At 45.8% G+C, this 27,937-nt stretch overlaps 4 protein-coding genes across 6 annotated transcripts; 1 reads left to right on the forward strand and 3 right to left on the reverse strand.

Annotated features, from left to right (window-relative positions):
- The first annotated feature begins 10,676 nt into the window (after window positions 1-10,676).
- Window positions 10,677-17,676, forward strand: LOC105181277 (uncharacterized). Of its 2 annotated transcripts, none has more exons than XM_011137936.3 (5): window positions 10,677-11,967; window positions 15,926-16,157; window positions 16,578-16,763; window positions 16,864-16,973; window positions 17,243-17,676. In XM_011137936.3, the coding sequence occupies exons 1-5, from the start codon at window positions 11,754-11,756 to the stop codon at window positions 17,407-17,409; spliced, it is 909 nt and encodes a 302-aa protein (XP_011136238.2). In that variant the 5' UTR covers window positions 10,677-11,753; the 3' UTR covers window positions 17,410-17,676. The 2 variants fall into 2 exon arrangements, with proteins under 2 accessions (XP_011136238.2, XP_011136239.2); XM_011137937.3 differs by having other exon boundaries at window positions 10,681-11,967; window positions 16,578-16,748.
- LOC105181278 (CDK5 regulatory subunit-associated protein 3) lies at window positions 17,451-20,556 on the reverse strand. 2 transcript variants are annotated; one of them, XM_011137938.3, is made up of 9 exons: window positions 20,389-20,556; window positions 19,969-20,143; window positions 19,652-19,890; window positions 19,268-19,544; window positions 19,041-19,171; window positions 18,618-18,896; window positions 18,330-18,541; window positions 18,078-18,249; window positions 17,451-17,977 (listed from the first exon to the last, which is right to left on the reverse strand). In XM_011137938.3, the coding sequence occupies exons 1-9, from the start codon at window positions 20,392-20,394 to the stop codon at window positions 17,906-17,908; spliced, it is 1,563 nt and encodes a 520-aa protein (XP_011136240.1). In that variant the 5' UTR covers window positions 20,395-20,556; the 3' UTR covers window positions 17,451-17,905. The 2 variants fall into 2 exon arrangements, with proteins under 2 accessions (XP_011136240.1, XP_025153290.1); XM_025297505.1 differs by lacking the exon at window positions 20,389-20,556 and having other exon boundaries at window positions 17,452-17,977; window positions 19,955-20,100.
- A 2,073-nt stretch (window positions 20,557-22,629) lies between these two features.
- On the reverse strand, window positions 22,630-24,831 carry LOC105181275 (transmembrane emp24 domain-containing protein 7). The gene is made up of 3 exons (XM_011137934.3): window positions 24,471-24,831; window positions 23,738-23,983; window positions 22,630-23,642 (listed from the first exon to the last, which is right to left on the reverse strand). Exons 1-3 carry the CDS (start codon window positions 24,624-24,626, stop codon window positions 23,415-23,417), a joined length of 630 nt encoding a protein of 209 aa, XP_011136236.1. The 5' UTR covers window positions 24,627-24,831; the 3' UTR covers window positions 22,630-23,414.
- Window positions 24,832-25,918: 1,087 nt separating this feature from the next.
- LOC105181274 (uncharacterized) lies at window positions 25,919-27,897 on the reverse strand. The gene is made up of 2 exons (XM_011137933.3): window positions 27,401-27,897; window positions 25,919-27,237 (listed from the first exon to the last, which is right to left on the reverse strand). The coding sequence occupies exons 1-2, from the start codon at window positions 27,861-27,863 to the stop codon at window positions 26,678-26,680; spliced, it is 1,023 nt and encodes a 340-aa protein (XP_011136235.1). The 5' UTR covers window positions 27,864-27,897; the 3' UTR covers window positions 25,919-26,677.
- Window positions 27,898-27,937: the final 40 nt, after the last annotated feature.

The following is a 27,937-nucleotide window of genomic DNA, read 5'->3' on the forward strand; positions in this document are numbered from 1 at the left end:
GCGCGCGTTCCCTCTTTTACAAGGAGCCGGAGTGGCGCAGTCGGATGTCTGTGCCGTGGTGCATGCCGGGTACGCAGTTGCCTGGATATCGTGGGTGGCGTTGATATCTTCCAGCTGCTGGTGGCCGTGATCGCGACGAACATTGTTATCGTTTGAACTTTGATTTCCGCATACGGGGATTGATACGCGGATAATGAGTCGTCGCGTCGCTTAGGAAACGTGTCCACGTGTGCGTCGCGAAAAAAAAAAAAAAAAACGAAAGAACGACCGCTTGAATTAAGATATCTGACCCGTGAAGTTGAAACTGGGAACTTGCTATGAAGTAATAAGCAGCGAGCTGACACTATGACCCCATGATTTATCACTCACTCGCCCCTTTCTTCGCGAACGATATTGTAACGACACGTTTACGACCCTGAGCTCGCGAGGCTGACCTCGCGACTGATTATTATCGCGATAATGCTTGACCATGAATATTTTCTGTTTCGCGATAGAAGTTTCGCGGTCTGACGTGAAGAGATAAGAGACTTCTCGAGAAAGCAATCCGATATTTTTGGGATTGCTGACAACAGTCGTAATCGCCGTTTTAATATAGAAAAAAAATCCTAAGCGAGCGCGCGTGGCGTGCCCGACGAGAGAGAGAGAGAGAGAGAGAGAGAGAGAGAGACGACCATCTTCGGGGTTCACCCTCGCCATCACCATCACCGAGCGGCTCGCGGCCTCGGAGAGCGGCTCTTCGCGCTCAAACTATCGATCGATGGCTCGATTTTATTGGCTGATTCCATTCCTTCCCCTTCGAGTTGAATTTCATTATTCGTTATTTATACGCGCACCACCGGAGTTTTGAGCGCATCTTGAGAGCGCGCGCGCGCAGTCCTATCTTTCTTATCATCTCATATCGACAAACAAAATGCAAATTTCACCGTGCAAATCCGATTCGCGGGAGTCCCGATTTTCGATAGATCGATCGCACGTGACGACTACTGCCACGTGTTATTTTACGCCACGTGTGTGTCTGTCATGACTCGTCGTTTCCCCGCGACTTATAATAAATCGATACGTACGGCGCGCATCGTATGATGTCACAAGATGTCACGACTCGGTCAGTATTTTCACAAGTAAATTAAAATTAATCGTCATGAATAATTGTTATCTTTGCCTTATATTTTGGTAAGGCTAAAGTTGCGTTGATAGCGATTAATCGTGCGATAATTGCGTTTGACCAAGGCATCATTTGCTGAGATCCAGACGAAAGCAATATCAACAAAAAGCATACAACATTAACGCATTTATTATACATTTGCAGTTTCAGTGACATTCCTTGTTATCTTTCGCGGAAAGTCACCACTTGAGTCGCGTGTTCGCGCGACACGCCCGTTAAATCCCTTCACGTATCTCGCGCGCACGTAAACGCCGTGGGCTCTCTGAAAGAGCGAAATTTAACATTTCCGAAATATTGCGACGTAATGGCCTACGGAATTGCGTCATGTTGCACAGAGACGGACAAGGTGCACATACGCTCGCATAATATACCTACGCTCTCAACCTACGTCGCAATCGAAATAATACGAAAGGCTCACTTTGCATATTACCCAGATGCACGAAATCAAGATTGATGACGAATCCCGCAGAAACGTCCGAAACATTTTTCAGTATTACAGAACGCACAGCCAGAACGTATTGTTCTTCGAATTGCAATGTCCCGGCTCGCGGGCGAGCGAAATTCTTTTCCCGCGTTTCGCGCTAACAAATGTCTCTCGCGCGCTGCGCATCTCGGCGCCGTTGTAAATTTGACTACGTCTTGTGCCGCGCGCACGCGCGCGCGATCCGTCAAGAGATGTAAACGACGTAACGATGATCAATTTGACGTTAACATGCCGGCCGACACGCGCGATTAAGTTTCCGCAAGAGTTGCCACCGCTAATCGTAATCTACGCACGATATTACGTATAACGCGGCGCGCGTTGCGAGGTGCTTTCTTCTCTCCTCTCTTCTCTTTGGCCGGCCGGACGAATCAAGAATTGCTAATCACGATGACCTTTGGAATGGTGTTTCTACCCAGGGAGCAATCCATGGGTACACACGGGGTGAGTCCTCCATCCTGCTGCTATGCCGAGCCGACCTCGTTTTCTCGTTTTCAGCCAAAGAAAAGTAGTTAACCATCAAGTAGAAAAGACCTACCTGGTGTATTTAAGCCAAATTGCGTTCCGCGAACGTGTTTAAATGAAATTGCGACTGCTCCGCTTTGAGCAGGTGGAAAGAAAGAAGATTGTCGACTTTTGCTCTCCACCTCTGTGTCTTTTGTTACATTTTTTTGCTCGCTACGGTACACAAAGTACCGGTACGGTTGACGGGGGGAGGGGGAGGGAGGGGGGACGAAAGAACGTCTCCCGTTGCATAAGCAGACCGAGAGCGATCCTCTCTTGCGCGATCAAGTTTGTCACCGCGAGAGAACTTCACTCATCAACATCTCCGCGGAATATTGCGGATATTTCGTCAACGATATCGTCGGCACAATAGAAATATATATATCGCCCGCGCGCGCGCTTTCAACATTTCCTTCATAAAATCATGAAAGGGACGTGTGTTCGCGGGTGACTCGGATCTGAAATAATTTTCAAGTAGGCGCGCAGACACCGAGAATGTAGCGCGACGCGATCGAAACGAAATAAATAGCGACGAGGTTTCTGAAAGCCGAGTGATAAAAAGACAGCTCGCCGTGAAGGCGAGCATCGCGTCAGCATTCGCACAACAAATTTCACTTTCCGCCGGGTTAATGGGATATTTTTCAGCGTGAAACGTCACAAGATAAGAAAGTGTTTCGAACGGAAAATAGGACGTGGTGCGCTACTCGCGCGGCTACTACTTGCTGCGGCCTCGTCGATCCAAAGCAATCAACTCGGTGTACATGTAGCGGTATCCGCCGCGCTCTTCGCGAATGAAAGTGATTAAAAATACCGTAAACAATAGCGGGATAATGCCGAGCGAAGTTAGCGTATTGTTATATTACACAGACACCGGCGTGACGGCGCGCAGCGTGACTTACGCGCGGAGACACGCTTCCAAGTTCCCAAGGTAGAGAGGCTACTCTCGCGCTTGTTCCGGGCCATCGACGAGAAATCGAAACTCTGTTCGTTGTGTCGACGTTTTTGGCGTTTGCGGCGACGTTAAATTGATGCAGCAGAAAGCTGCCTGCTGCAAAGCAGCCTTTTTATTCCCATCTTTGTCACCGCTCTCTTTCTTTATCATCTTGTACGGAGTACGGAGTGTGCGTTGCGGGAAAAAAATATCTAATAATCTAGATATCTCTCTCTCTCTCTCTCTCTCTCTCTCTCTCTCTCTCTCTCTGTGTGTGTGTGTGAAAATAAGCTTGAAGAAAGAGAGGACACGCATTCGCGCGCGTTAAAAGAAAGAGATTCGTGCGATCTCTGGATCCACTTTTCGTTATTGTGAAAGGCCAGAAATAGAACTCCCACATGTGCGTCTGACGCACGCTAATTAACGGTGCGCACTTTCGCTGGGGAGGGTCCGCGTCTTTTGGATCGGTCGGTTCCGTCCTAAATATCCGAAATAGAACACCTACGTGTAAACTCAATGCGGCGCGTTAGAGCGCGATCTCGCGAGAACACGGACGCATAAATATTCATTGTTGTTGTCTCGTTATTATCGTTATCGTTATCATTATCATTATTATTATCATTCTTATTACTGTCATCGTTATTATTATTATTATTGTTGTTGTTGTTGTTGTTGGTGTTGGTGTTGGTGTTGTTGTTGTTGTTATTATCATTATACTCTTGTGAATAAATGATCGTGCGTGGTTGCAAAGTGAAGACCGCGCATTGACTGCACAAAAGACTGGCGAGACGGTAAAGCGTAAAGTGCATTAAAAATTCATCTCACTGTCACGTTATGCATCAACGATATCAGTTTTTGAATGCGCGTCACGATATCGCGACAATTACTTCCATGAAAATGGAAACGCGTACGCGTTGGTTTTCCGCCGTTGTTCCTTTTCAGCCGCCGCGGAAATGCCGCAAAAAGCGTCATACCGCCATTAAGCGCCGATTTCTTTTTCAATCGCGGGCTGCGTTGCTTGCGCGCGCGCGCTTTGCGTTTGCGCGGGCGTGTGGATGTGTGTCATCGTTAAGCTTTTCCCCGCCTCGTATTATTCTAATTTGTTTGCCAGCAGGTAGCACGCACACGGTCTATCGAAGGGGATTTCGATTTGAATGTACAATTTAAATAAATCTCGAAATGCCGTGGATCGCGCGCGCCGGAAAGGAGAATGCGTTTTGACATTTTTATCGATTGTCGCCGATTACCGTAACGTAACGTGTATCGCTAATGGAACGTCATCTGCAATCCTCGCAGGGCGCAACAATTGCAACGTCCCAATTCGGGGCACGGTCGGTTCGGCAAAATTGATATAACGCGTGGCTGGTTTAATCGCACGATCGTACGTTAAATCTTCTCCGACTTTTTTCCATCCGGCGGACAAGAAAATTTATACACCGCCGTACAACATTTCCCCCCGACGTGACAAATGTTTTAATTTGCTTCTCGTCGCTTTGCCCGTATACACTCTCGCACGTTGCACAAAAAGTTCCATCCAATAGCACAAGAGGCTGCAAACGAGGTTGCAACTGGATTCTCTTGGGAAAACGTGTGAACTCTGTAGAGATTATGCGCAAGCTGGGGACGATGGAGCGAAGTAGGCTCTTGGGAGGGAGGGGGAGGGGGGGAGCTTGATGAAAAATTAGCGCGCCACAACGCGCGGCAGAAAGAGTGTTACTTTGCGCGGGGCGAAGATTCGCGCTTTCTCTGCGTGCCGCGTATTTTCATTTCGCGTCCCGATTCATTAAGAGTAATCGATAAGGTTAAGGCTTCTCGCGAGAACCGCTGGATCACTCGATGCGCCATCACGCCATTGCCGTGATGCACAGATTAGCATTACAATAAAGAGCGAAACTCTTTGTGCGAAATTGCGCGATTGTCCGCGCATTCTTCATCGCATTGGCTCCGATTCCTATCCTCTCGCGTCGTCCCAAACATCACGACTTGCGTGTCGCGATTCGCTAGGAGAATACGTCACAGGACTATTTTATTTCAATGAATAAACCACGCGCGCTCTCGTCCCAAGCCGACCATACCGACTCGTCGCAGCCGCGCGAGCGTGTATTTTTGCCGATTTTTGCGATTTTAGCCGATCGCGCGAGGGCGTGATTAATTAACCGCGTTGTTTCTTCGTTAGCGTACCGCGGTCTCCGCGAGAGCATCGCGCGGTATCTCGCGACACGCTCGTGATTCATTATTCGGACGCGACGAAAGTTGTTCGCGCACCGAAATATCCGCGAAAATAAGGCGCGGCGGATATTTTCGAATAATGCTCCGCTCCGTTGTACCGTTGCAACGTTAATAAATCTTACTTTCTGTTCGCGCCAAGTCCGTCGGGAAATTCTATCGTTGAGAAATGTCGTAGACGTTATATCTCGAGATGCAGATACTCTCGGTCGTACGGTGTATATAATCGGACGGCGGACGCGCGTAAACGTAAAGATTTCGCAAATTACAGACGTAATTCCGACGTAATTCCGACTCGACTCGGTCGAGCCGCTTCGAACAAATTCGACGCTTCCCCGTCGATCGATACGTATGGCAAACAGACGCGCCGACTTTCGTAACACGCGGTATTCTCCCACGCGATATCGAGCGGCACCTGTCAGATATGGTCAGATATCAGATTCAGTCGGCGTAAGGAAAAAAGCGGAGTCAAACCGTTTAATTAAAGCGAACGAAGCCGTGTCAATCTGGCATTGACTTGCCTCTCCCTTCACAACCGCACCGTGTCTCTCTCTCTCTCTCTCTCTCTCTCTCTCTCTCTCTCTCTCTCTCTCGACGCACGACGGACGCGCACAGAGTCTCGAGAGTGCCAACGAAATTAATAGCGCGAAGTTGCCGTGTAACTCGCTTTTAATATTCGAACATAACAGTCACGCTACACGAACGATACGCCGAGACGCCTCTTCATAATCGACGTGCTTTTAAGCACGTCGAGAGTTAAAAATCGGCTAATAAGCGAGTTCGTTAGCGCGTCGAATGGGCGCGATTCTTTCCGCGGATAGTTCGCCGGTACGTTCGCAATACCGGCTTAGCTCCGGTAATACTCAGCCAGCTGCAAATGACCCATAATCAGATTTCACGGTTTGCCGATGGCCAGCCGTATTTTTCCACGTCGAGAAAATTCTCGGTGAACGAGCGAGCGCTTCGCCTCCATCCACGCCCTTTCTTTTCGAGCACGTCTCCGATGAAATCTCGTTGGGGCGCGAGTCGGGTAATGAAATTACCAATTGGCAACGTTAATTCCACCGCCGCCACCGTCGTCGTCGTCGTCGTCGTCGTCGTCGTCGTCGCTGCTCGTAATCGCACGGCGCAATTGCAGGTCGAATGTTCGTCGAGTACGCTGCGAGTACTATTCGACGCTCCGCCTCCGACACCTTCGTCACCTTCGAGATCGAGTCTTGTTCTTCTCGGCGGCGTTGGCGCTCGCGCTCGCGCGACCTCGGAGCGCGAAATTCGTGCGGCGAAGAACCCTGGCGTGCTGCGCGCGATCACGGTAGGATACACCCGGTTGCTCAGATGGGTTACCTTTTCGCGAAACCTTGCGCTCTTATTTGCATATCGAAGTGGATGAAGATCCGCGTCGCTGGTAGAATCGCGGCCGAGTGAAATTTCGGTGAAATTTCGGTGAAATTTCAGCGCGCGCGCGCTCGAGAAAAGCGCAAGTGATCGCAACCATCGAATGATTTACTTGAAGCGGAAAATCTCTCGCGGCGGGTCACGAGCGCGATCTCGAGCCCGGCGATCCTTCTTCGGGATCGTGACGACAAGATACGAAACGAGCCGTTATTTTCAACGAAATCTTATCTGACTCTTATCATCCGCGCTACTAACTAAAAGTTTATAACTCGCTGCGTCCCGGGAGGAACGATTGAACGCAGATAACGAGAAATTATCCATATAGCGAGGGACTTCCAGGTAATAACGCCTACGTAATGTTCGAGAGATAACGAAAGGCGACGTTCGTTAGACGATCGCGAGGGAACGTCGAGTTGCCTCGCGATCTGTCGACGACAATTATTCGACAATGTTCGATCGATCGAACGATTTGTCTCTTTCCGCCTTTTCGATACCGCGCGATGCGCGAGCAGTCACCCGCGCGAAATCACAAACTCGGACTCGACATTAAATTCGATTCATCTATCGCGAGTCCAGTTTCCACGTGAGAAGGAAGATCGAGAGGAAAACTAACGAGATTACCCGCGAGTGTTAATCTCTCGCGTTGCGAGTCGGAGAGACTAATCGGACAGACGTAGCCGCAATCGCGTTTATCTCGATTCGCCTGATTTACATTTGCTCGCTACATTTACATTACGATCTCTAACCCGCGCGTTATAATTATTCGCGAGTTGCAAGAAACGCAATTTGCTCGGCCTGGCCTTGCTTTTACGTAAGCAATGAAGAGAATTGATCAACAAGGATCTCTCGATCTCCCGATCTACGCGAATCGAGATCGAGCCGTTAGAATAGCCGTCCTCTTCCTCGCTTCCCACTTGGGAAGTAAGAAATGAATGTTTTCCTCCTCGGACGATAGACACGTAATGTGTCTTCTAGCGAACAATTTTTTACACAAATTAGCATCGCGAGAGAGCGATACTTCCGTGCGCGATAGTCTGACGTTTAACAGCGTCGCGTCACGACGGTGTCGAACCTCGCCCTGGCAGGAAGAACGGCCTGTGTGTGTGGTTACATAATTGCACCGACCGGTTGCGGCGCAAAATGTTTTTCTAAAGTCGCGCAACTCTAAGTGCAAAAACGTGTCATCTCGCAGTCGGCAGTCGGTAGTCGTCTCTCATCCTCCTGTGTTGCGACGACAGTTGAGCCATTTTTTTCTTCGGTCCCTTCGCAAGCAGGAAGCGAGAGAAACGCGTCTAGGATTACTGCGAATAAATATACGTTTCGTAGAAGGAACCGACGAGACAGACAGACATATATATATATATATATATATCCATAAATGTCCTTTACCTTGAGAGAAAGGAATTGAGTGTTAGCGACTGGAGTAAATCCTGCGAAAGCTCCGAATCGAGGTCTTCCGTTCGCGCCCGCGCAATTAACACACGCAAACGTATACACGTGCAAAGTAATCGAGTCGCGGGCGCGCATTATAACGTAAATGAGAGTGTCGTTGGAGCAGCAGCGACCGTTCTTGTGCATTAAACGGCAATGGTGTAATAAAGTAGCCTCGTTGCGGCGCGACGCGTAGCTTCCGCGCGCGATCGGTTCTCACGGGCGACTTTGTCTCGCGCTAGTTACATAGCGGCAACAATTAACGACGAGTTGCGCATGTCAGCGTGTGTGTGTGTGTGTGTGTCGCAAAGCTTTTGTAGCCCGTGCGATCATCTCGCCGATGAAAATCCCGCAGCGCATCGTTCCGTAACCGCGCTGCACGATCGCTTCATCGCGTCGTCGCGTGCGTCGACGAGCGCGCGAGTACCGCTATGTGCAAGAAGGCGCGATGCGCGCTCGGTTCTTCAAGTGCGGCTTCAACTGTAGTCAGTCGGTCACTCGGTGAATATGAACTGTTCGCGTAATTTCAGCCCAGCGATCCGCGCGATTCGACGAACGGCCGCAACGACGACGATCATAAAAAGACACGCGCGCGCGCTGATCATCGCTCGGCGGCACGCCGGCACGGAAGATAATCCGTAATGGGAGCCGAATTTCTGCGCAGACTTTGGGCCCGTTTCCTGTATAGAAAGTAGTCCGTCCCGTTTATCTCGATTTGACCCGGCCGCGACGGCCGGTAATCGATGCGTAGAAAATTATCGGTAAACCCACCATCGCGCTATCGCGGCGCGGCGCGGCGCGGCGCGGCGCGATGCAAATTGGCCCTCCGCGCCCTCGGCGCTCGGCTCGGAGCGCGAGCAACATTTTCTCGCGGGAGAAGAGAACATTTGTGGAAATCACGCTGATCGCTTGGTGGAACGTCAATTACTCCGACAGGCGAGCGCCGCAGCAGGCAGCAGCCAGTCGCGATCGCGATTTCCGACGCGAGGCTCAGCGAGAAACGCGTGCCGCGGCAAAGGAAGTTTGCTCCTGAGGGGAACGCCGGGCGTTTAATGATCAAATACGTTGGAGTTTCTGCGAGATTCTTCTCGCCGAGACACACATCAAACGGAATTCACGATAAATTGCTGAAATGTACGCTTGTCCGGCTGTTGGCTCGCGTTGGCTCCGCGTATCTCCTCCACACAAAATTGCAAGAGGTCACACAAGCCGTAACCTGTTGCACCTTGGCCTATTGAGACTTATTGCACGTACACTTTCGAATCGTGCGTCGCGAATGAACTTTTTTTCTTGAGGCGAGTGAGATTCTCACTTGCGAGCGAAACGACGCCGACGATTCGTTAGGTATTTCCCTGTCAATTAGCGACAAGCCGACAAATTCGCCGTAATACCAGTTACATCGCGCGTGCGCGCGCGCGCGAGATTACGAAACGAACAGTCAATCTGAACTTCCTAAAACCGCGAGTTGCATCGCGAGATTCCTTCGTGAAGCGGTGAGTCGACGCGACGGCCGGCGCACAGTGGGAAATTTCGCTCACTTTTTGGACAAAAATCTTGTTAGAGCTCAATTCTTCATGAAATTGAATGATTTTTCTTTTTAAATATTCGTAAGGACTTTAAGCTGGTACTGCGGAAATTTAGTTATCGTTAAACCTACATTAAAGAAAGATGATCAAATGCGAGTAAACTTAAAACTCATATATCAACCATATACTCTTAAATATTTAAAACGTAGAACCTTTAGCCTTTAGGGTTGAAAAATTTAAGTTTAAGGGCTTAGGCCGTTAAAGCGTTTTGAGGGTTTAAGAGACCTTATACAATAAGCAATTAGTCAAAAGCCGTAAGCAAATTGACGAATCATATTCGATTATTTTTTAAATTATCGACTGTGGTTGGTCAATTTGCTTACGGTTTTTGACTAACTGCTTATTGTAAAAGACTTCTAAGAGTTTAAGGCTGAAGGTTCTACGTTTTAAATATTTAAGAGTATATGGTTGATATATGAGTTTTAAGTTTACTCGCATTTGATCATCTTTCTTTAATGTAGGTTTAACGATAACTAAATTTCCGCAGTACCAGCTTAAAGTATAAGTCTTTACGAATATTTAAAAAAAAAAATCATTCAATTTCATGAAGAATCGAGCTCTAACGAGATTTTTGTCCAAAAAGTGAGCAAAATTTCCCACTGTGCGGCGGTCGTACGACGCCGTCAATTCCGGACGAGACGTTCGTCTCCCGAACCGGGAGCAAGTCCCAAACCTCCGCACCTCCGCCTGGAAGGTTTCCAGCGTAGGTCCGGTCTTCGTCCTCTCGCCTTCGGCGATTCGAGCGAGCGAGCGAGCCCGAAGAAAGTCGAGTCACGGCTAACGAGTTTAGAGCACGGGAGCGATCGAGGATTCACGTTGGTGCGGCCAACGGGAAGAAGAGAACAGAACCTCCAAAGATCTCTCTCTCTCTCTCTCTCTCTCTCTCTCTCTCTCTCTCTCTCTCTGTCTCTCTCTCTCCTCCTTCCTCGAGGAAACCGGACGAAAGTGTAACAGCACGGATTTCCCGAGGCGAGCCGTGCGAGCGGCAGTGCGAGCACGGGAATCGACGGCGTCGCACCACGACGACCGCGCGTTCTCTCGAGATCAGCTAAGTCTCTGAGTGCGTCCGACGGGATATAGGTGAGAGGATGTCGGCGAAAGGTGGAAGGAGCCGCCGCTTGGAGGGAAACGATGAAGATCAGCGCCGTATCCGATAAGGATACAGTCTCAGTATTTTGCCGATCTTCTCGCCGCTGAAACGGCCCACCTCCGCTCTCTGCGGGAGAATTAACTCTGCGAGTAATTACGGCGACGAGGCTCTCGCGAACACGAGACGAGTTCGTCTCTCCTTTCCGCGAAGGAAGGAAAGAAGGAAGGAAGGAAGGATTCTGCGGATTCCCACTTTTGGCCAGCGACCAGAGGCCAGCGCGAAACGTCGGATAATAAACTCGGCCAGACTCGGCCGCGACAACGACAACGACAACGACAACGACAACGACAACGTGTAGAAGAAAAGCTCGGGAGAGTGCTGCGGCGATTCGTTCGCAGGACAGCGCGATCCGATGAGAATTTTTTTTTCACCAAGGCGCCTGGTTGTCTCGTTAAGCCGCGAAAGCGACGCGCGAACGCTCCCGGAGCACAAAGGCCGAGCAACATTATTGAATCCCAGGTGGGAGGGGGTTCAATGCAAAAGCCTCGGGGCGTCGCGCGAGGAGGCGGCACCCTTTGTGCCGCCGCGTCGGAGTCCAGGAGTCGGGGACTTTATCCAGTCGACAATGATCGATCTATTAATTCCGCAGTCAGCGGGTACATCTGCTGAGGAGACGCCGCGAAGAGAGAGAGAGTAAAAGGGGGAGAGAGAGAGAGAAACGCAGCGTGAAGTGAGAAAAAAGAGTCGTCGCGGCGCACGTGGGACGTGGATCTGTCTCTCGGGTTCGCGGGTTGCGATCGAAATCACGTCGCGCATTAATCGTCGGCGGGATCGTAATGAAGCGCCGCGACGCCGCCGGCGAAGACGAAGCGTAACAGGAGGAGGAGAGCGCGGACGCGCGTCAACGGTTTTCCCGATGCGACGACACGTGAGTGCCGTCACGCCGGATGAACCGAGGACGATTCGCAGGTGACCCCCAGCCCCCGAGAGCTCGATCTGCTTTCGCCGCGGTGAAAACGTGCCCAATGTGCCGGAAAAGTCCTAACGCCGCACGTGGCCGCGATCCGCCGTGGCCGGATCGATCGTCGCCTCGCCGCTACGGAGGAGTCCTGTGCGTCCTCCTGCTACTAATCGGGATGTTGCTCGGTTGCGAGGCCGGAGGTGAGACAGAGAGAGAGAGAGAGAGAGAGAGAGAGAGAGACGGGACGAATCATTCGGCGCGTGTACGCGAGCGTCTCGCGAGCATTCACAACCCAACTGTACGCGCGCTCTTCTTCGCTTCACAGCTAACGACGGGGATGAACGACAGAGAGAGAGAGAGAGAGGCTCGCGTCGCGTCGCGTCGCATCGTCTCACCCGCATAGCAATCTGCTGAATGCCAAATGTACAGTGCGTCTCGTATCAGTGTGAATGGTATCAAAGAATCGCGCCTATTTATCCCATCGAATCGATATCCTCGCAACATTCTGTCTGTAACACACGATACAGCTACAGATATTTCCATGCATATCTGATTTTAATATAATATCACACAGAAAATGTCGCCGGCTCCCGCGGCGACCTGCACACACGATGAAAGGCAAACAGTGACGCGTTCACGCGTCGAGTAGTTTGTCTCTTTGTTTTTACACTGTGATCTTCGCTTTTTTCCATCCGAGCGTTTTATTAATAACGGCCAAGAGTCATTGCGCGTCGGTCAGATAGCAAAGCTCGAAAATAAATAATCTCAAATGTAAAAGCGAAATATTTCACAAAGTACTCAAGTACCGAGAGAGAGAGAGAGAGGAAGGTGGGGGTGTGACTCTTTTCGTTTTTATTCTTTTTGAGCGACACGTAGCAAGTATTAGAATTAATTACCGAGACATTCTCACAGCCACGTTATATTTTTATCTCGCGGCTGATGTGTGTATCGTGCGCGAATGCAATTACGCCGTGTATATAATTAGCTCCGTCATCTATGCGCGAGAAATCCACTCGCATCATTGTCTCTCGCATTTCGCTAAGCGACAGTGGTTTCTATTCGTCGCGACTCTTAATCAGTCGCTCATGAAACTCTTTTGTTACAATGGATAACACGGCAGCGACGCAAACGCCCGTACCGCGCACACGCGACTTCGCGACGCGCTTCGAAGAAAGCCACGTGTGTGTGTGCACAATTAAATATCACATCTACAAAGTAGCAAGTCGCATTTAATTGCCTCGATTCACATAACCGAAACTCTCACCGAGGTCGCGCGACTAACCCCGCGAGATAACTAACGGAGAAAATTAAAACAGTCGCCGACTTGATCTGCTTAATAAGCCTTCGAAATTATCGTACACATACGTAATTAGTTTAAGTAATCGAACAACGTGACCTTTCTTGCGCGATCCAAGTTGTCTCGTCCTTGTTCGCGAGACGAACCCGTGTTTTACACATTTTTCACAATCTCGATTCCTTTTAACCCCCCCCCTCTCTCTCTCTCTCACTCTCTCTCTCTCTCTCTCTCTCTCTCTCTCTCTCTCTCTCTCTCTCTCTCTCTCGTTCTGCCTAATTATTATTTGATCGAACGTTATAACGCGGCCAACTTGTAACATTTATCTTCCGCAGATTGAAGTATCAAAGTATACGTTTTTTCGACAATCCACTATCGACGGTTGAATCGCGCAACCCGCGACGTTTCGCACGCCCACCCACGTAGCGGTTGCGTCAGTTAGCGGAAATTAACGTATCAAATTTTTAGCACCATGGAAACCGCGAAGGGCAAAGAGAAAGTACATTTCTCGCGAATTATACGGACTACCGCGTCAGACTAATTAACGTTACAGGGCATTATTATGACAGCCGGGAGTCGTTGATTGTTACTGTGATTGTATTAAAGCTGCGATTCGATCGCGTCGTTTCATTTCTCGCAATCTCAATTTAGTTGTTGAGCAATTCTGTCACCGGAAAGAGAGAGAGAGAGAGAGGGAGAGCGGGAGAGAGAGAGAGAGAGAGAGAGAGAGAGAGAGAGAGAGAGAGGGAGAGAGAGGGAGAGAGAGAGAGAGAGAGAGAGAGAGAGAGAGAGAGAGAGAGAGAGAGAGAGAGAGAGAGAGAGAGAGAGAGAGAGAGACCGAGAGATGATGGCGATAAAACGGTGCATAATCTCCCCATTTCCCTACACGACATGCGTCAGCTACAACAGGTGTGTACAGTTATAGTAATTCGTTACAGTAACTTGGGCCGCTACGATGCCTCCGCACACGTGTCTCGCTAATTAACTCGATCTAACGTGATATTTCGTGATTCCATTCCGACAACACAACTGTAAATTCGTATTGTACACAATATAATTAATAATGCCGCTGTATTTAACGTAGCGATCGACCACCAACGGACGGCCGCTTGAATCGTTGCTAAGAATCGTGAGTGAGGAACAAGAAGTCCAGCTTTATCCCGAGCTAGTTTCGAATTGATTGACGATCGATGTCACGCTCTGTTTGTCGCAATCCGTATAGTTGTTTCGCGATGCAGCCTGTATAATTCGCATTTACCTGCTCGTTACCTCTTTCTTCTTTAATTGGGGAATTTTTCACTTAGGCAGAAACGGGTGAAACAGCGAAATTCCATTAAGCCGAAGGCTGTTTGCAGTGCTCGAACGCATTGACAGAACATTACACGATTGTATCGTGATGATAAAAATCTACGTTCAGGCTGCGCTTGATTGCGATGCACTTGCGCGATTCTTGCATACTTTTACATTTGTCGGAGAAAAATTTGCGTTTCCGAAAAAATATCGTTTTTAAGCGTTTTCCGCGAACGCGGTTAGAACGCGACCCCGTGAAAAATGAAACTCTTCCGGATGGGATCGATTGTACAATAACAAAGAAAAAACGACGTACTGCGAGAGCTCGTTTCGCAAAAGAGAGCCCATCCCGTTTCCGTTTTCGGTGCATTCAATCCTCCGAAGTGGTGGTAGCGATCCGCGAGTGTGCGATAGATGCAATTCGCCACGGAGATGTGACGAACATTTCAAAAGGAAAAAAAATTTTTATATATCTGGTTTTCTGTTGAGATACGTGCGAGATACATCGGCGTTATTTAATTAGCTCCCGATAGCGCAGCTTGACGTACTATATAATCAAAAACACGCATTTTTCAAGTATCTCTCATACTTTTGGCCTCTTATTTGCAAAGATAAATATTTTCTTTCTAAAACACTCCTTTGAGTTCAACTGTTAAGACGCATATATACTGGAAGAGATGTCAGCCGTTGGAAAGTCGCGTATAAAAATAATTTGATGACCAATTTGCGATAAGATATAAGATATAAACCTCTGACTAATAAATAATAAATAAACGATAAATAGATGTATGCTTACTTCGACCGCGACCAATGCTGAAGTTATCGGTCGTGTATGAGAGGACTTTTTTATAGAAAATAATTTTTCCCCGGGCTTGCCAAAACGAATTGCCGAAATAATCTCACGTGAGACGTCCCGACAATGCGTTCTACCGCTCTCTACCGCCTCGACGGATCGAGGGAGAAAGAAAGATCCGTTTCAATAAATGAAATTGAGAGATATGCACCTGCCCCCCTCCCCCCCGCCGCGGCCGTCGCCGGGTTGTGTACCGATCATTCGGCATAGTTGTAGACGCACGCTGCAATGTCCTTACCAGTTACCGGTGCGAAGGATCGTCAAGTAACGGTTGAAACGGCCGCAAGTGGGATAAATAAGAGTAGCTTTTGGTCCCGATTAGGGACCAAGGCGAAACAAGATTTCTGCCGACCAGGAAAATCGCATCGGAATCGGATAGCACATGCGTGCGGAAAGCGCACGCACTTTCGGGCTCGCGTAAGCGCGAGAGGAAATTCCGCGAGAGGAAATTCCTTTCGCGATATTAATTGCCCGCTCACGCGTGGAAAGTGTACCGTGTCCCGATTCACCTTCTAGGAGGAGGATCATTTACGCCGTTACGATCGCGCCGAGTTTCTGCTCAAAATCGCGAAATCTTGAGAAATCTTGAGAATTTAGCGAGATAAATGTGATAAAGTACGCTTGAACTCCGCACACTCCGTATTATAACTGTATAGATCGCGCGTCCTTCTCATGCAACGATATTTATTTCGTGCCATCGGCACTTTCGTGGCACTTGCAGGTAACGGTACGCCAGATGTTTATAGGATACTCGGAGGTAGCGGAACGCGCCACGCGGATTACGATTATCCGCGTATGAGCGAGATGGACGATGCGAGACAGCAAGGAGATCTTTATATCGGTCGCAGCGGCGACCCGTGGACCAGTGTCTCCTCGGCTCACAATTACGAGAAAGATATTCTCGTGCGCGTACCGCCGTCGGCGAACCACACGAACGCGCTTATACCTGTCGCGTAAGTACCGAGCGAAGATATCGCGAGGGAACTTGTTCTCACGTTTAACAATCGATGAATCGGGCCTTCAAATGTTGATATCAAACGTTCGGCCGTTGGCAAATCGAATAAGAGAAGAAGTGAATAGGCCTCGGACAGGAAAAAAAAAACAAAAAGAAGAAGTTATCGAAAAAGAAAAGAGAATTTCTTTTGCGCCTGCTGATTAAAGTCAAATTGGTACGACTTTGAAATAACCTATTTATATAATTAATTAATTAAGACTGGCTTTCGATCTGATAAAATCCGATAAAATATTTCGTTCTTCTAACGTCTAACATCTGAGACAAAAGTTGACAAGACAAGAAAAACACGTTGGCACGTTGGCCAACGTTCTGCCAACATGAATTCTCAAATGCCAAAACGAAGTTTCCTGAAACGCAGTTTCAGAAGCGCCGTTAAGGAGACGTCTACTCGTGCGAGATTCAAGCGAGGAGTAATACATCTTTATAACATGGTGGTGTGTGCCACAGGATGTAATCCTTTGGCCTACAAGGGATACGGTTGTTACTGCGGATTCCTTGGATCCGGTTACGTCATCGACGGTATCGACCAGTACGTTATTCATTCGTAAGGAAAGGAGAATGCCGTACGAAGCTCGCGTCTACCGATTATTACCGAGTAACGCAGGTGCCGCTAGGTAACAATTTGTGAGAACGGAATGTTTCAGGTGCTGCAAGATGCACGATTGGTGTTACGACGCCACAGAATGCCCAATGTTCTCGGAGTACTTCGTACCGTATTACTGGAGATGTTACCGCGGTTACAAGCCCATTTGCGGTTCGTTTTATTTTTATATTTATTGCTTTCTTTCCTCGCGACCTGATCGCCTCACCTGTCTCGCAACCTGTCGAAACAGCACGGTGTATCATACATATTTTAGTTTATTGTCTGAAACATTACCATTCTCCCGTTGGAGAATTTGGCGTTTAGCGCACACAGAGATGACTTTCTCGTCTTCAACACGTGTTTTGCACAACACATGACATGCAACATGCGACAGGACTGCGAAAATCTCCTCCAATTCAGTCAGACTCTTTGTGTTGCAGCGGTTGAACACGGCGACTGGGGAGGGTCTGGATCTTGCGCTCAGCGTTTGTGCGAATGCGATCGTTCGTTAGCCGAATGCCTGAAGAGATACCCATGCCCCACTACCAAAGCAGTTTGTACCTCGTCGCCTTGGAGACTCGTGCAGAATCTCTTTATGATTATTTGAATGTCCCGCTTATCTCGAAGATAGCGTCAATTCAAATTTTCAAAAGTGCAATAAAAAGATGGCTTTATGGTCTCGAGAATTCGACATACCGCGCTTTCACGATAAACGAACGTGAATATCGCAATCGTGCGATTAACTCACAGGGACAAGGATAATACAACGTGTACTGCGATGCCAAAGAGAGAATGCTGACCGTATCAGCGAGCGTTTTCTATGTGTGAAACGAGTTACATGAACGAACATTGATCAACAACGATTATCATTCTACTGCGTTCGTACAATTTTATTTTCTCCCCCGTTTACACGTATCCCTTCTTATCTCCCTTTGTTATCGATGAATTGAAAGTAGAAGAATAGAAAATCATACCGCATACTTTACACGACAGTAAGAAAGTCCATTTGCTCATACTGTCTTAATCAAGAAGTTATGTACACGCTGGACGCATCCCCGCATTTAGTCAATTTTGGCCGTTCGTGGACAATTTACTGTGAATATTTACAATGTATTTACACCACCAGTCAAGTGTACCGTTCTGTTCTTGTATCTCTTGGAGATGTCTCGTTCTATCTGCAATTGGAGATACGCGATATGAAAAATCTATAAGACATTTAAGGGACCGAATAATCTCAAAGCTGCAACAATAGCGCGTGAACCGTACATAACGTACCTCGGTTTGCAATTCCCTGGTTCTTTGCACAACGAGTCTCAATAGCGGACGTAATTTATCAATTTCATCCTGCGCGTCTTTCTGTTTCCGTCGTACAGATTCTTGCTGGGCCACCATTCTGTCGATCAGCTTCAATTTCTGCTTCAAACCGGCAATCACTATATCCGCGTATCTACAATTGAGCCATATGAACTACATATGAACCATCAGAGCCTATAGAGTCGTATCTATCGCGTATTCGATTGATCGTACCTCGGATAATGCTTGATGTTATGTAAATGATGAACATTATTGTGTAATATTTCCGAGAGGACAATTTGGATATTATCGAGCATATTTTGCGTGCTCTCCGTGGTGGAAAGTTGCAGGATCGAGGAGGCGTCTTGCATTTGACTGAAGCTCAACAGATTTTTTTTATCGTCGCCTTTAAATTCGTACAAACGTAATTTCATGAACGCCTCCAACTATGAAGATACACACAATTTATTCGAGTGAGAATATCGATACATCGAAATTATGTGCTGCACGCATTTACCATACCTCGAATAATTGATTGATGAATTCGACTCTAGTTGCGGGATTATCCAATATCGTATACGCGTCACGTCCTGCAGCTATGCCACCCTCGTGACCGACTGCTTCGACAACGATACCCGACTCTTCCAAGGAGATGTCGCAATCTATTTCCTCCTCCCCGACGGGGGGTTGCACCGCAGCACTTTCGTCTCCCCAATCGATATCACCTTCCGCGGTGCTCAAATCGACCTCTTCACCGAAATCAATCTCTTCATTCAAATCCAAATCACCAAAGTCAATGGTCTGTCCAAGTTAATAAAGATGAATTCAGAATAATTACGCAATGAAAAATTCATATCATCGTAATCGTTTTCTTAATAATTAAATTCTTATAAACTTAATGATTAAACTCTTATAAATAAATAAATTCTTACAAACACTTCGTACATTTGTATCCACATTCGAGTTAATTGTCGCGTTATTCTCTTCCTCATCAGCTTTAATATTTAACGGCGGCTCCACCACTGACAATGGCGCTTCTCCATATGTATATTCATACGTTGTGGCGTTCCCTTTCTCTATAGAAATGTCCAACAACCTATTACATTTTTATCTTCTTCTTATCTGAGTGCACGACGTAACCACGCGTTTGTAACGTTTAGCAATTCACTCACCAATTACATATTTAATCATCGATACGCAACTGTTACCGTCGTACCGCCGCCCGAGAGTAAATTCAACAAACGCACTGTAAAACTCGACGACTTTGTCCAAGCTCCTTGTCTTTTCCACTACACTCTGATAAATGGCTGGCAATTCTTTAACTTTCTCCATCAATTCCTTCCTAGCTGTGTTATGGCTACTTATACCCAATTGTTTACACAATACATTATACTCTGCATGCGCCGTATTTTCCGACTTTTTATATTCCATTTCTTTCTTCTCTAGATCCTGACAGAGAGATACATTTAAATACATAAAATTTCATCGCACATATACAAATACATGTATACATGAGATACTTCTAATACATATTATGTAAATATATGTAAGCTCACAATTAATGACTGTTCCAACTTCTGTATCTGTTTCTTGATACTAGGGACCTCATAATTTACATTTCTCATGAGCATTTGCGCAGCCTCCGCGAGATAAACATTATCCTTTTCATACCGCTGTAAAACCTCTTGCCAGTCTTTCATTCTCTGAGAGCCATATCGTCCAAATAAATTTTTTGTGTCTGCTTCCGTTTCCTTCAAAATCTCCACAATCTTAACGCAATAGAAATAGTTTATATCTGTAAGAAAATATGTAGAATCAGAATCGACTAATCTTGTATAAATACTTGTACTTGTACTTACTTTACACTACTTACAAGCACCGCATAACAAGGAAGCGATGCCATCATGAGCAGGCATATCTTGTATCGCATTATTAATTTTTTCCCTAATGGCCAAGATGGTTGCATGCCAATCTTTCTTACAGTGTCTCCTATTAACCAGCCAGTCCAATAATTTCCCTGTATTAATGTCGATTGGTATATCTTGCTCCTAAACAATCAACATCGCAATCACACACAAATCTGACTTATTTCAAGAGTGCAGAATAAATATGCAAGGGAAGAATTATGAAACAATAATACAACAAAAGGTGTTTACTTCAAAATATGTCACACGTTGTTATGTACATACAGTTGCGTTCTATTATATATACATATATATATACACAAAATTGATGTCGTTTATGATAAAACAATTACGCATCTGAGCATCTGAGCATCTGAGTGATTATTTACCTGCATTTTATTGCCAAGTCTAATCAATTTTCGGACAGGAGCTTTTAAATCCGACCGTAGAGACAACAGGTTATAACAGCTGTTCTTTCCTCACACGTCAAGAGACATGTCCACGACAAGTTTACTCTTTACAGCTGAACTTTCTGCACGAGGTGCACAAAGCATGTAACGTATCAATTACAAAAATTTCAAGCGTAACGCGAATAGAAAAATTAAAATAAATGTTCCATGATGCATTTATTACATTTTTGATTAAAATAAATCTGTCGTGCAGAACCTTAGTTAACGAAAGAAGAGATCGGAAATTAAACACAGTACACGGTATTTCTCATTTCACAACGCGATATATCGGTACCATATACGACGAGTATAACGTTGTGAATCTAACATGACCAAACAATAAAGATTGAAATATGCTTCTGGAACTACCGTTATCTGGAAATACCGTCGCTACCGTTATTTTTACAAAAGTTAAAGTCTCTTGAATTCATCTTCCTGTTTCAATAAAAGATATATAAGAGAAAAGCGCATCTGATCAGCCTTTGATTTAGATTAGAAACAGAGATAGCGGCGTTTGACCTACTGTTGAATCGTATCACGACTTCGATTCCTCGACGAAGTAAGGTGCCAGTTTTTATGTAACAAGAGACTTCGAAATTATAAAGATAATAGTTCTAATTTACATTTAGAAGCTCGCCCTTATTTTCTCTTCGGAATCTGATTCTAAGAGCAAATAGAGTGCGAAAAAGAATGATTAAACCTATTATTTTCGCGAATTAATTCCTTGAGTCTCCACTACGAGCCGTCACGAAGAGAGATTGAGGTCGTGGTACGACTTAACAATAGGGTCGGCACTGGATAGCTTCATTCTCCAAGTAGTCCTACTCAACGGCGAGTTAGACGCGATTTTTATCATGTATCATGAGAAGTGGACGAAATTCAACTGTAACTTTGGCTGTAACTTTGGCAAAAATAACGATAGAGAGATAGCTCAGAAAGTACTTTAAAGCTTGAAATCTCTACTTTTCGAGTAGATATTAAATTCATAATATTATTATTATTATTGTTATTACTTATTATTAAGATATATTCAATTAAATAAGAGATGGAGGCTAATCAAATTTTCATTTCATCTTCCACTTCTTTTTTTATATTAAAAATTCTTTTTTAATATGTATACAAAAATGTAATATAATACATTTTGAAGCGGAAACTTTGAGCTCTCTATTCGTTTTGTAAAAAATTACCAAAAGGTTTTGACATTCATAAAACGATTTTTACTTCAATAGTAAATAAATTTATGAAAAAAAATCCGATTGTGTGTAACCTACGTATATGCAAATTAAAGAAGAAAGTTTGTACTTTTAAATGATATACATGCCACATTTTGTTTACACGATACAACTCGGTTAACTTGATCAACATTTTTAACATTCGATGAGTCTCGATTTATATTCGTGTAACGCCGTGGGAAGTAATTGTGTGTGTGTGTGTGTGTGTGTGTGTGTGTGTGAAATATTTGGAAATACATGCGTGATTTAAAGATATTTCAAGTTTTATAAAATTCCATTAGTAGATAAAGTTCAAGTTCAATCGATTAATTTATTGATGATTTCAAAATTCGATCGGTTACAAAAGATTGTTATGTGTTCTTGATCGATTTTTTTTAGAAGCCAATTATTTTCCTCAACGTCATCTAGCATTTAGTTAGTCAGCATAAATAATAACTTGAAAATGCCTCGATGTGGATATTGTACTGGAAGTTTTATTAATTTTTTATAAATTTTCACTTTATATAAATCGAGAACATTGCGGAACGCGTTCGCTATTTGCTGCGTGAACGATTCTCAAGTCGGCAGCAAAGTATAGAGTGTAATTAGCATAAGCAGCGGCTGAAGGGTATAATTTAAAAGCATGACTGCAGACGACTAATGATCGCGCCACACTTGCCACCAGCCCAGTTTCCCTCACTGACGGGTACGTCAGTGTGTGTTATTTGATAAGCGCGTACCCGTCGCGAGTACGCGCTTATCAAATAACACACACACACACACACACACACACACACCGAGCGGGAAAGACACACGCCAGGCCAGACGTGGCATGTGCCACGACGTACGAAGCGGAAACGTGTTGCGCTCGTTATTCGTACGGCATGCCGCATCGCTACAAGGAAGGCTGCGAATGTTCCGAACGAAATGGGGGAAATCGCTCAGTTGCATTAAATTGTAACGAAACAAATTAATAGTAAAACCGCTTTATTTAAGTAACATCTACCCTGACTGATAGCTTAGGTTTCGATAAATTAACGGAGGCGACGCGACAAATAACGACGAGAAAAACGGGAAACAATCAGAACGCTGGCGATACAACGTACAGGAGAGGCATTCGGTATACACAAATATTGTTTAAATTTATTATGTTACACATTCACACAAGTAAGAAGAGCACGATGTTCGTGTTTCAGTGTCCGTTTTACTGTCCCAAGTACCAGTACATAAGTACAAACTTGAGAATGCCCGACGGGTAAGCAGAGAGAGATGTACAGGCAAAGTCCTATTGCTCGCACTTCTTCTTGCCCCTTTGATCGCCCAGACTCTTTATATACTGGTATCCCCGACTCGAGAGATGGTTGTAGCTTCGGTATTGATCGATGCCTGAACGTATGATACGTGCGAGGACGTCTCTCTCATCTTGCGCTTCTTGACTGACTCGTACTCGTTGAATCCTGATCCTCACAAAGTTCTCCAAAGCGTATTATTTCTCGCGTCGTCGAGCTCGCCGGCGCTGACAGATGGGGCTCGCCCCGCCGAGAGAGGATACAGGCCCGACGCATTTATACCTGCTGATGTGTTGCGATGGCACTTTCGACCGAGGATCGAGACGACAGCGGTTACGGCCGCTTACCGTAAGAACGGACGACCCACCGAGCCGAGGGGAGCCGGATCAACAGGATCGACCACAAACAGGCTCGATCGCAAACGAGTTCTTCCTTGGTTTACGCTTAGAATTACTTCGCGGGTGCACTAATAACTCTGTGAAGCGCTTCGATCCGTAAAGAAGTTCTTCAAAATGTATGTCTGCCCTACTGCAATGCACAGAATGCACGCTGTCTCCATCACCGACCACCAAAGCACCCGCTCGTTGAGCTCTTCCGCACGCTTACGACCCTGCGCCTCGCGCAGACGATGATGTGTCTGGTAATCCAGGATGCTGATCAGATTTTTATGTACTTCCTGTGCGGAGGACTCCATCTGTGAGTAAAAAGAAAATTTGCACTTGTCGGATATTGTTTCCTCGGAATCGGCGTGCGGTATGTAGAGATAATTTTGTGTGAAATAAGATTCACCTGAGTCATGACCGTGACGTGTTCTCCGAGGCCTGGTAATGGCAGTTCATCTCCCACTTGAAAATCCATATAAACTAGCTTGTGCGAATATGTGGAGAATTCATTGCTGAAGCAGGCTTTATATACTCCCGACATGGCTGGTACAAATGAATGCGAATCAAATTGTGTCTTGACTTGTCTATAAATAATTTCCTTGTTTGGTGCCTCTAAAGTTACGTCTACATCGTACTGGCCACCTGTGACCACCTAAAACCAGAGGACAGAATACTAATTATTAAATATACATATATCTTAGACATTCATTACTTTGATTTCTGTATTTCTTGTTTATCCGGATTTACCAAGCCAAATGGAGCAATCGCGCGGTACCAATTGAGATATTATCGTCGCTTTCCGTCTACATTAGCATACAAGATTTCTCTTTAGTTTCTCCGATTCGTTTCGAGAGTTAAAACGGATAATAATTGTTTATGGCAATCGCACTGTGGCAATATGTTTCTCTCTTCCTCCTCCTCCTTCCTCCGAAATACGAATATAATTTTGTTTCATGACAAATACGTATAAAAAGTGCAGCAAAGTGCAGCCGAAACGAATAAACGGCCACGCAAGCGAGTCCGCCGCAGTGGCGGCGTATTGCGTCGCGAAATTATCGCGCCGGCGATACATCGCGACGTGTCATCGTGACTTCGTGAAGGCAATCGTCGAAGCGGCTTTATGAAAACGCAGGTCGGACCTGAAATTCCAATGTGGATGAGACGTTCTTCTCAATCTCCTGGTAGAAGCACTCCTTGGCACTGTCAGATAGTTCAAAGGTTAGCTCGACGCCGCCCGTGAACAGGAGTGCGGCGAACAGCGACACGAGCAACAGCCAAGTAGACCAGCAGTCCATTCTGACAGTCAGTTGGACAACTCTCTCGCGTCACTTTAGATCCGCACTTGGCATTTACGAACTTGGCGAGAGATCACTGAGCCAACTGACGCGCGTACACGACACCTCGTCCCTTCGGTGGCGCTCACCTTCTCACCTTCGCTTCGCTTCGCGATCTCTCCTCTCCTCTCCGTTCTCCGGCGCATACGATTCTGTCCAAACAAGCTATTTTAACGTGGCCGGATATCGGCCGCGTGACGTAACCCGCTCGCCGCGCAGCTGCGGAAACGACTATAATCACGTCGCGGCGGGCGAATTCGAGTCATCGCGGCACGCGTCATCGCATGATCGAATCGAATGATTTAACTGCACTTTATGCCCACCCAAAGGGAAAGGGAATCTCGATCGACATATTCGTATGTTTGAGAGCGGCTGAGCGAGAGAGAAGGGTAGAACGAAATGCGAAATGTAGAGAGTTTAACGGATCTTTAACGGCGCAATGGCTGACACCGAGTCAGCGATCATTTTTGTCCATCGATGTCGAGAGTCGCGATTACGATCGCGTCGTGATGCTATGACGAAGAAACACAAGTCGCGAGAGAAAGATTGCCGCAGAGGAAAAATGCCGACCCGGGAATGCAGCTAGACTATAGATTTTAGGTGAGTGCAAATAATGAAGCTTAAGATCGATTATATATATATATATATATATAGTAAGCTTAATTATCGTAGCCTGATATTTATATATATATATATTTATATATTTATGATATATTTGTGATTCGTGAATAATAATACTATGTGAAATACGAGATTCTCACATATACATATAGAAAGATGGTTATCAGTTGATGGTTCGATAATTCAAATCTCTGATAATATAGGAGTATAGCTTGCAAGAATATTTATTGGTTGCTACTTTTATCATTACGTTAAATACCGTTTGAAGGAACCTTAAACGGTATTTAAATATTACGTGATACGTTTTTACATTATGCAGCGTGCACAATTCGATTGATCGCAATCGCCAATTATTTAAATACGTTATATTTTATACGACGAAAACTTCGCTAAAACTATATTCATCCTTTCGTACAAAAGCAACGCTTTTTTCATCAAGATTCTCGAGAACAATTGTGATGTTCGAAAATTCTTAGACTTTCCCACGGGGGCACCATTGCTCGAATTCTACTATAAAGACATATTCAGTGCGAACAGTATCGTTTGAAGTATCGACATTTCCCGTCGGGGGGAAGTTTAAGAATATCCGGAATGAGACTTTGCAACAAATTCAGTTTCGTGTCGTTGTTTTCGATCGTTTTCGTGATCAAAAAAAACTCTGTGTTCTCTGTTGCATTCGTACATTTGTGTGCTTGCGATACTTCTATTTCTTACTACATTGATGATTCTCGCAGATAATCGATACTCTATAAGGTATTCAGGTATTTAACATTCAGAAATTTCATAAAATTTTGATCAGGATTGTCTGCACACTTTTCCCTTCTTAATAATCGGTCTTGTCAATTGTCTAAATTATCTCGCAATCCTTTTCGTAGCCCTCGCGATCATCTCCTTGGCTAGAAAAGTCCCTGAGAATACAAGCTGCATACAAGTATTAGAAAATATTAAACATAGGCGTTTATTGATCATTTCTACAAAGTACAATACTGCGTGTAAGTATAAAAATAAGCAAAGAATGCATAGAGTGCATAGTATGAGCAAAGTATCTATACAGGGTGTGACAATGGTTTGACAACGAAATAATTCGCGAAGATGTAACAAAAGATAGTCGTTATAAAAATATTTATATCCTATTGACCTTACCTATCAATACATTCTATAAATTAATATAAATATATACATATTTTATCCTCCAAGTATGTAACTGTTGGCTATATAAAAAAATCGGAATAAAAAATTTCACGGCTCTCAATGTTACTCGTCGACTTTTTGTCAGTCGAATCGTCTGCGACAAAAGCCGCTAGTTGTTAAATGATATTTCGTGCGCTAAAAAGTCGACGGAAATAACATTCGTTCGTCGAAAGTTTCGACGTTAATTCTACTTGATTTACTTAGTTTTGACGGTCGAAAGAACATTCATCTTCTTCCTGGTCCAAAAAATCGTGCAGTGAGTGCAGCATCGTTTCTTTGAATTCCCTGCGTCGCTTCTCGGAAAGTTTCATAATGTCCGGAATAAGACTCCGATAGAAATTCAATTCCGGCTGGTTCGAGTCGCGCGCCTTCGCTTCAGCGAGGAGAAAATTAATCGTTGGTAAGATCATGTCCTCGGATATCACTTTGTAGTTTCGTTTATCAGCACTCGAGGGGAAGGATGAGACAGGAGCGCTCTCGTTTGGCTCGGCGTTTCTGAAATCGGTGATGTTCTGCGATTGTCGAGCCTCATCGCCTGTCTCCGTCGCAAATCCGATCGAGTCTTGACCGTCCACGTTGTTCCGCATCTCGTTCCAATAATTGATCTGGCTATTGTTCGTCTTACTTTGTTGATTCGCGTCAACGTATACAAAGTTATTGAAGGCAGCACCGTTTACAGTGTACGCAGCCTTCTTGGTCCTCGTATGTGTGATCGCTTTCACGGGAGGGCTCCGTAGAGGCTGCAATTTCGTTGGTATATCTACAATTAACAATTAGAAAAAAGCTTAAATTTCCCGTGTCCACTTTGGAGGTTGGGATTCTGTCCTTTTTTTATCCTTTCTTTTCTTTAGCGCGGATTTGGTCAGTTTCTATGGAGCACTTATCTAGAGCTTATCGGAGCTGTGAACAACGCTTTTCCTTACCGGAATCCTCAAGACGCGTCGCCATCACAACGCACTGGCGGCTTTTGTCGGATACTTCCGACATCGCGACATCCGCCATCCTCGACTTTCGCCGCTGTGCCGCCAATGCATCGCTGCCAACGGTCGCGGCTTGACTTTGTCTGGGCCTGTTCCTGTTCAGCAGAAATCTCAACGCTTGATAGGCGAACCACTTGCTGCGGTAGACCGTGAATTTGTTGGGAATGGTGGCTGCCATCTTCTCCTTCCTCACTTCGCGACGGAAGTGACTCTGCAGATTACTCAGCTTCCTCTCGATCTCAGCCTTGCTGACATGAAATCGTTTCGCGAGTTCGCTCATGGTCTTGTTACGTTTTCGCCGATCTTTGTAGTCGTCGTGTCCAAAGTCCCATAGAACAGGCCGCTGCTGAAACATCCTGATCAGCTGCAGTGCCTTGTCATACGGCCACTCCACGATGTCCCGCATAATGACGATCGGACGCGACTGGAAGAAAGAAAACTTGAGAGGAGCTTTCGAGAGCCAGAGAGCGACACGCGCGC

The sequence above is a fragment of the Harpegnathos saltator genome, unplaced genomic scaffold, assembly GCF_003227715.2.
Source record: "Harpegnathos saltator strain DR-91 unplaced genomic scaffold, Hsal_v8.6 scaffold18, whole genome shotgun sequence".
Classification (NCBI taxonomy): domain Eukaryota; kingdom Metazoa; phylum Arthropoda; class Insecta; order Hymenoptera; family Formicidae; genus Harpegnathos; species Harpegnathos saltator.

What these genes read in the sequence shown, in the direction of transcription:
- LOC105181274 (XM_011137933.3), bottom strand. Translation starts at nt 27,863, where the DNA reads ATGCGGGACATCGTGGAGTGGCCGTATGACAAGGCACTGCAGCTGATC. An exon ending in GACGCGTCTTGAGGATTCCG is followed by an intron (nt 27,238 to 27,400) that starts GTAAGGAAAAGC and finishes TGTTAATTGTAG; the next exon opens with ATATACCAACGAAATTGCAG.
- LOC105181277 (XM_011137936.3), top strand. Translation starts at nt 11,754, where the DNA reads ATGAACCGAGGACGATTCGCAGGTGACCCCCAGCCCCCGAGAGCTCGA. An exon ending in AACGCGCTTATACCTGTCGC is followed by an intron (nt 16,158 to 16,577) that starts GTAAGTACCGAG and finishes CCTGAAACGCAG; the next exon opens with TTTCAGAAGCGCCGTTAAGG. An exon ending in GACCAGTACGTTATTCATTC is followed by an intron (nt 16,764 to 16,863) that starts GTAAGGAAAGGA and finishes GGAATGTTTCAG; the next exon opens with GTGCTGCAAGATGCACGATT.
- LOC105181278 (XM_011137938.3), bottom strand. An exon ending in AACATCAAGCATTATCCGAG is followed by an intron (nt 18,250 to 18,329) that starts GTACGATCAATC and finishes GCTCAATTGTAG; the next exon opens with ATACGCGGATATAGTGATTG. An exon ending in CCAGGGAATTGCAAACCGAG is followed by an intron (nt 17,978 to 18,077) that starts GTACGTTATGTA and finishes CTCCAATTGCAG; the next exon opens with ATAGAACGAGACATCTCCAA.
- LOC105181275 (XM_011137934.3), bottom strand. Translation starts at nt 24,626, where the DNA reads ATGGACTGCTGGTCTACTTGGCTGTTGCTCGTGTCGCTGTTCGCCGCA. An exon ending in CATCCACATTGGAATTTCAG is followed by an intron (nt 23,984 to 24,470) that starts GTCCGACCTGCG and finishes CTCTGGTTTTAG; the next exon opens with GTGGTCACAGGTGGCCAGTA. An exon ending in ACGTCACGGTCATGACTCAG is followed by an intron (nt 23,643 to 23,737) that starts GTGAATCTTATT and finishes TTTTACTCACAG; the next exon opens with ATGGAGTCCTCCGCACAGGA.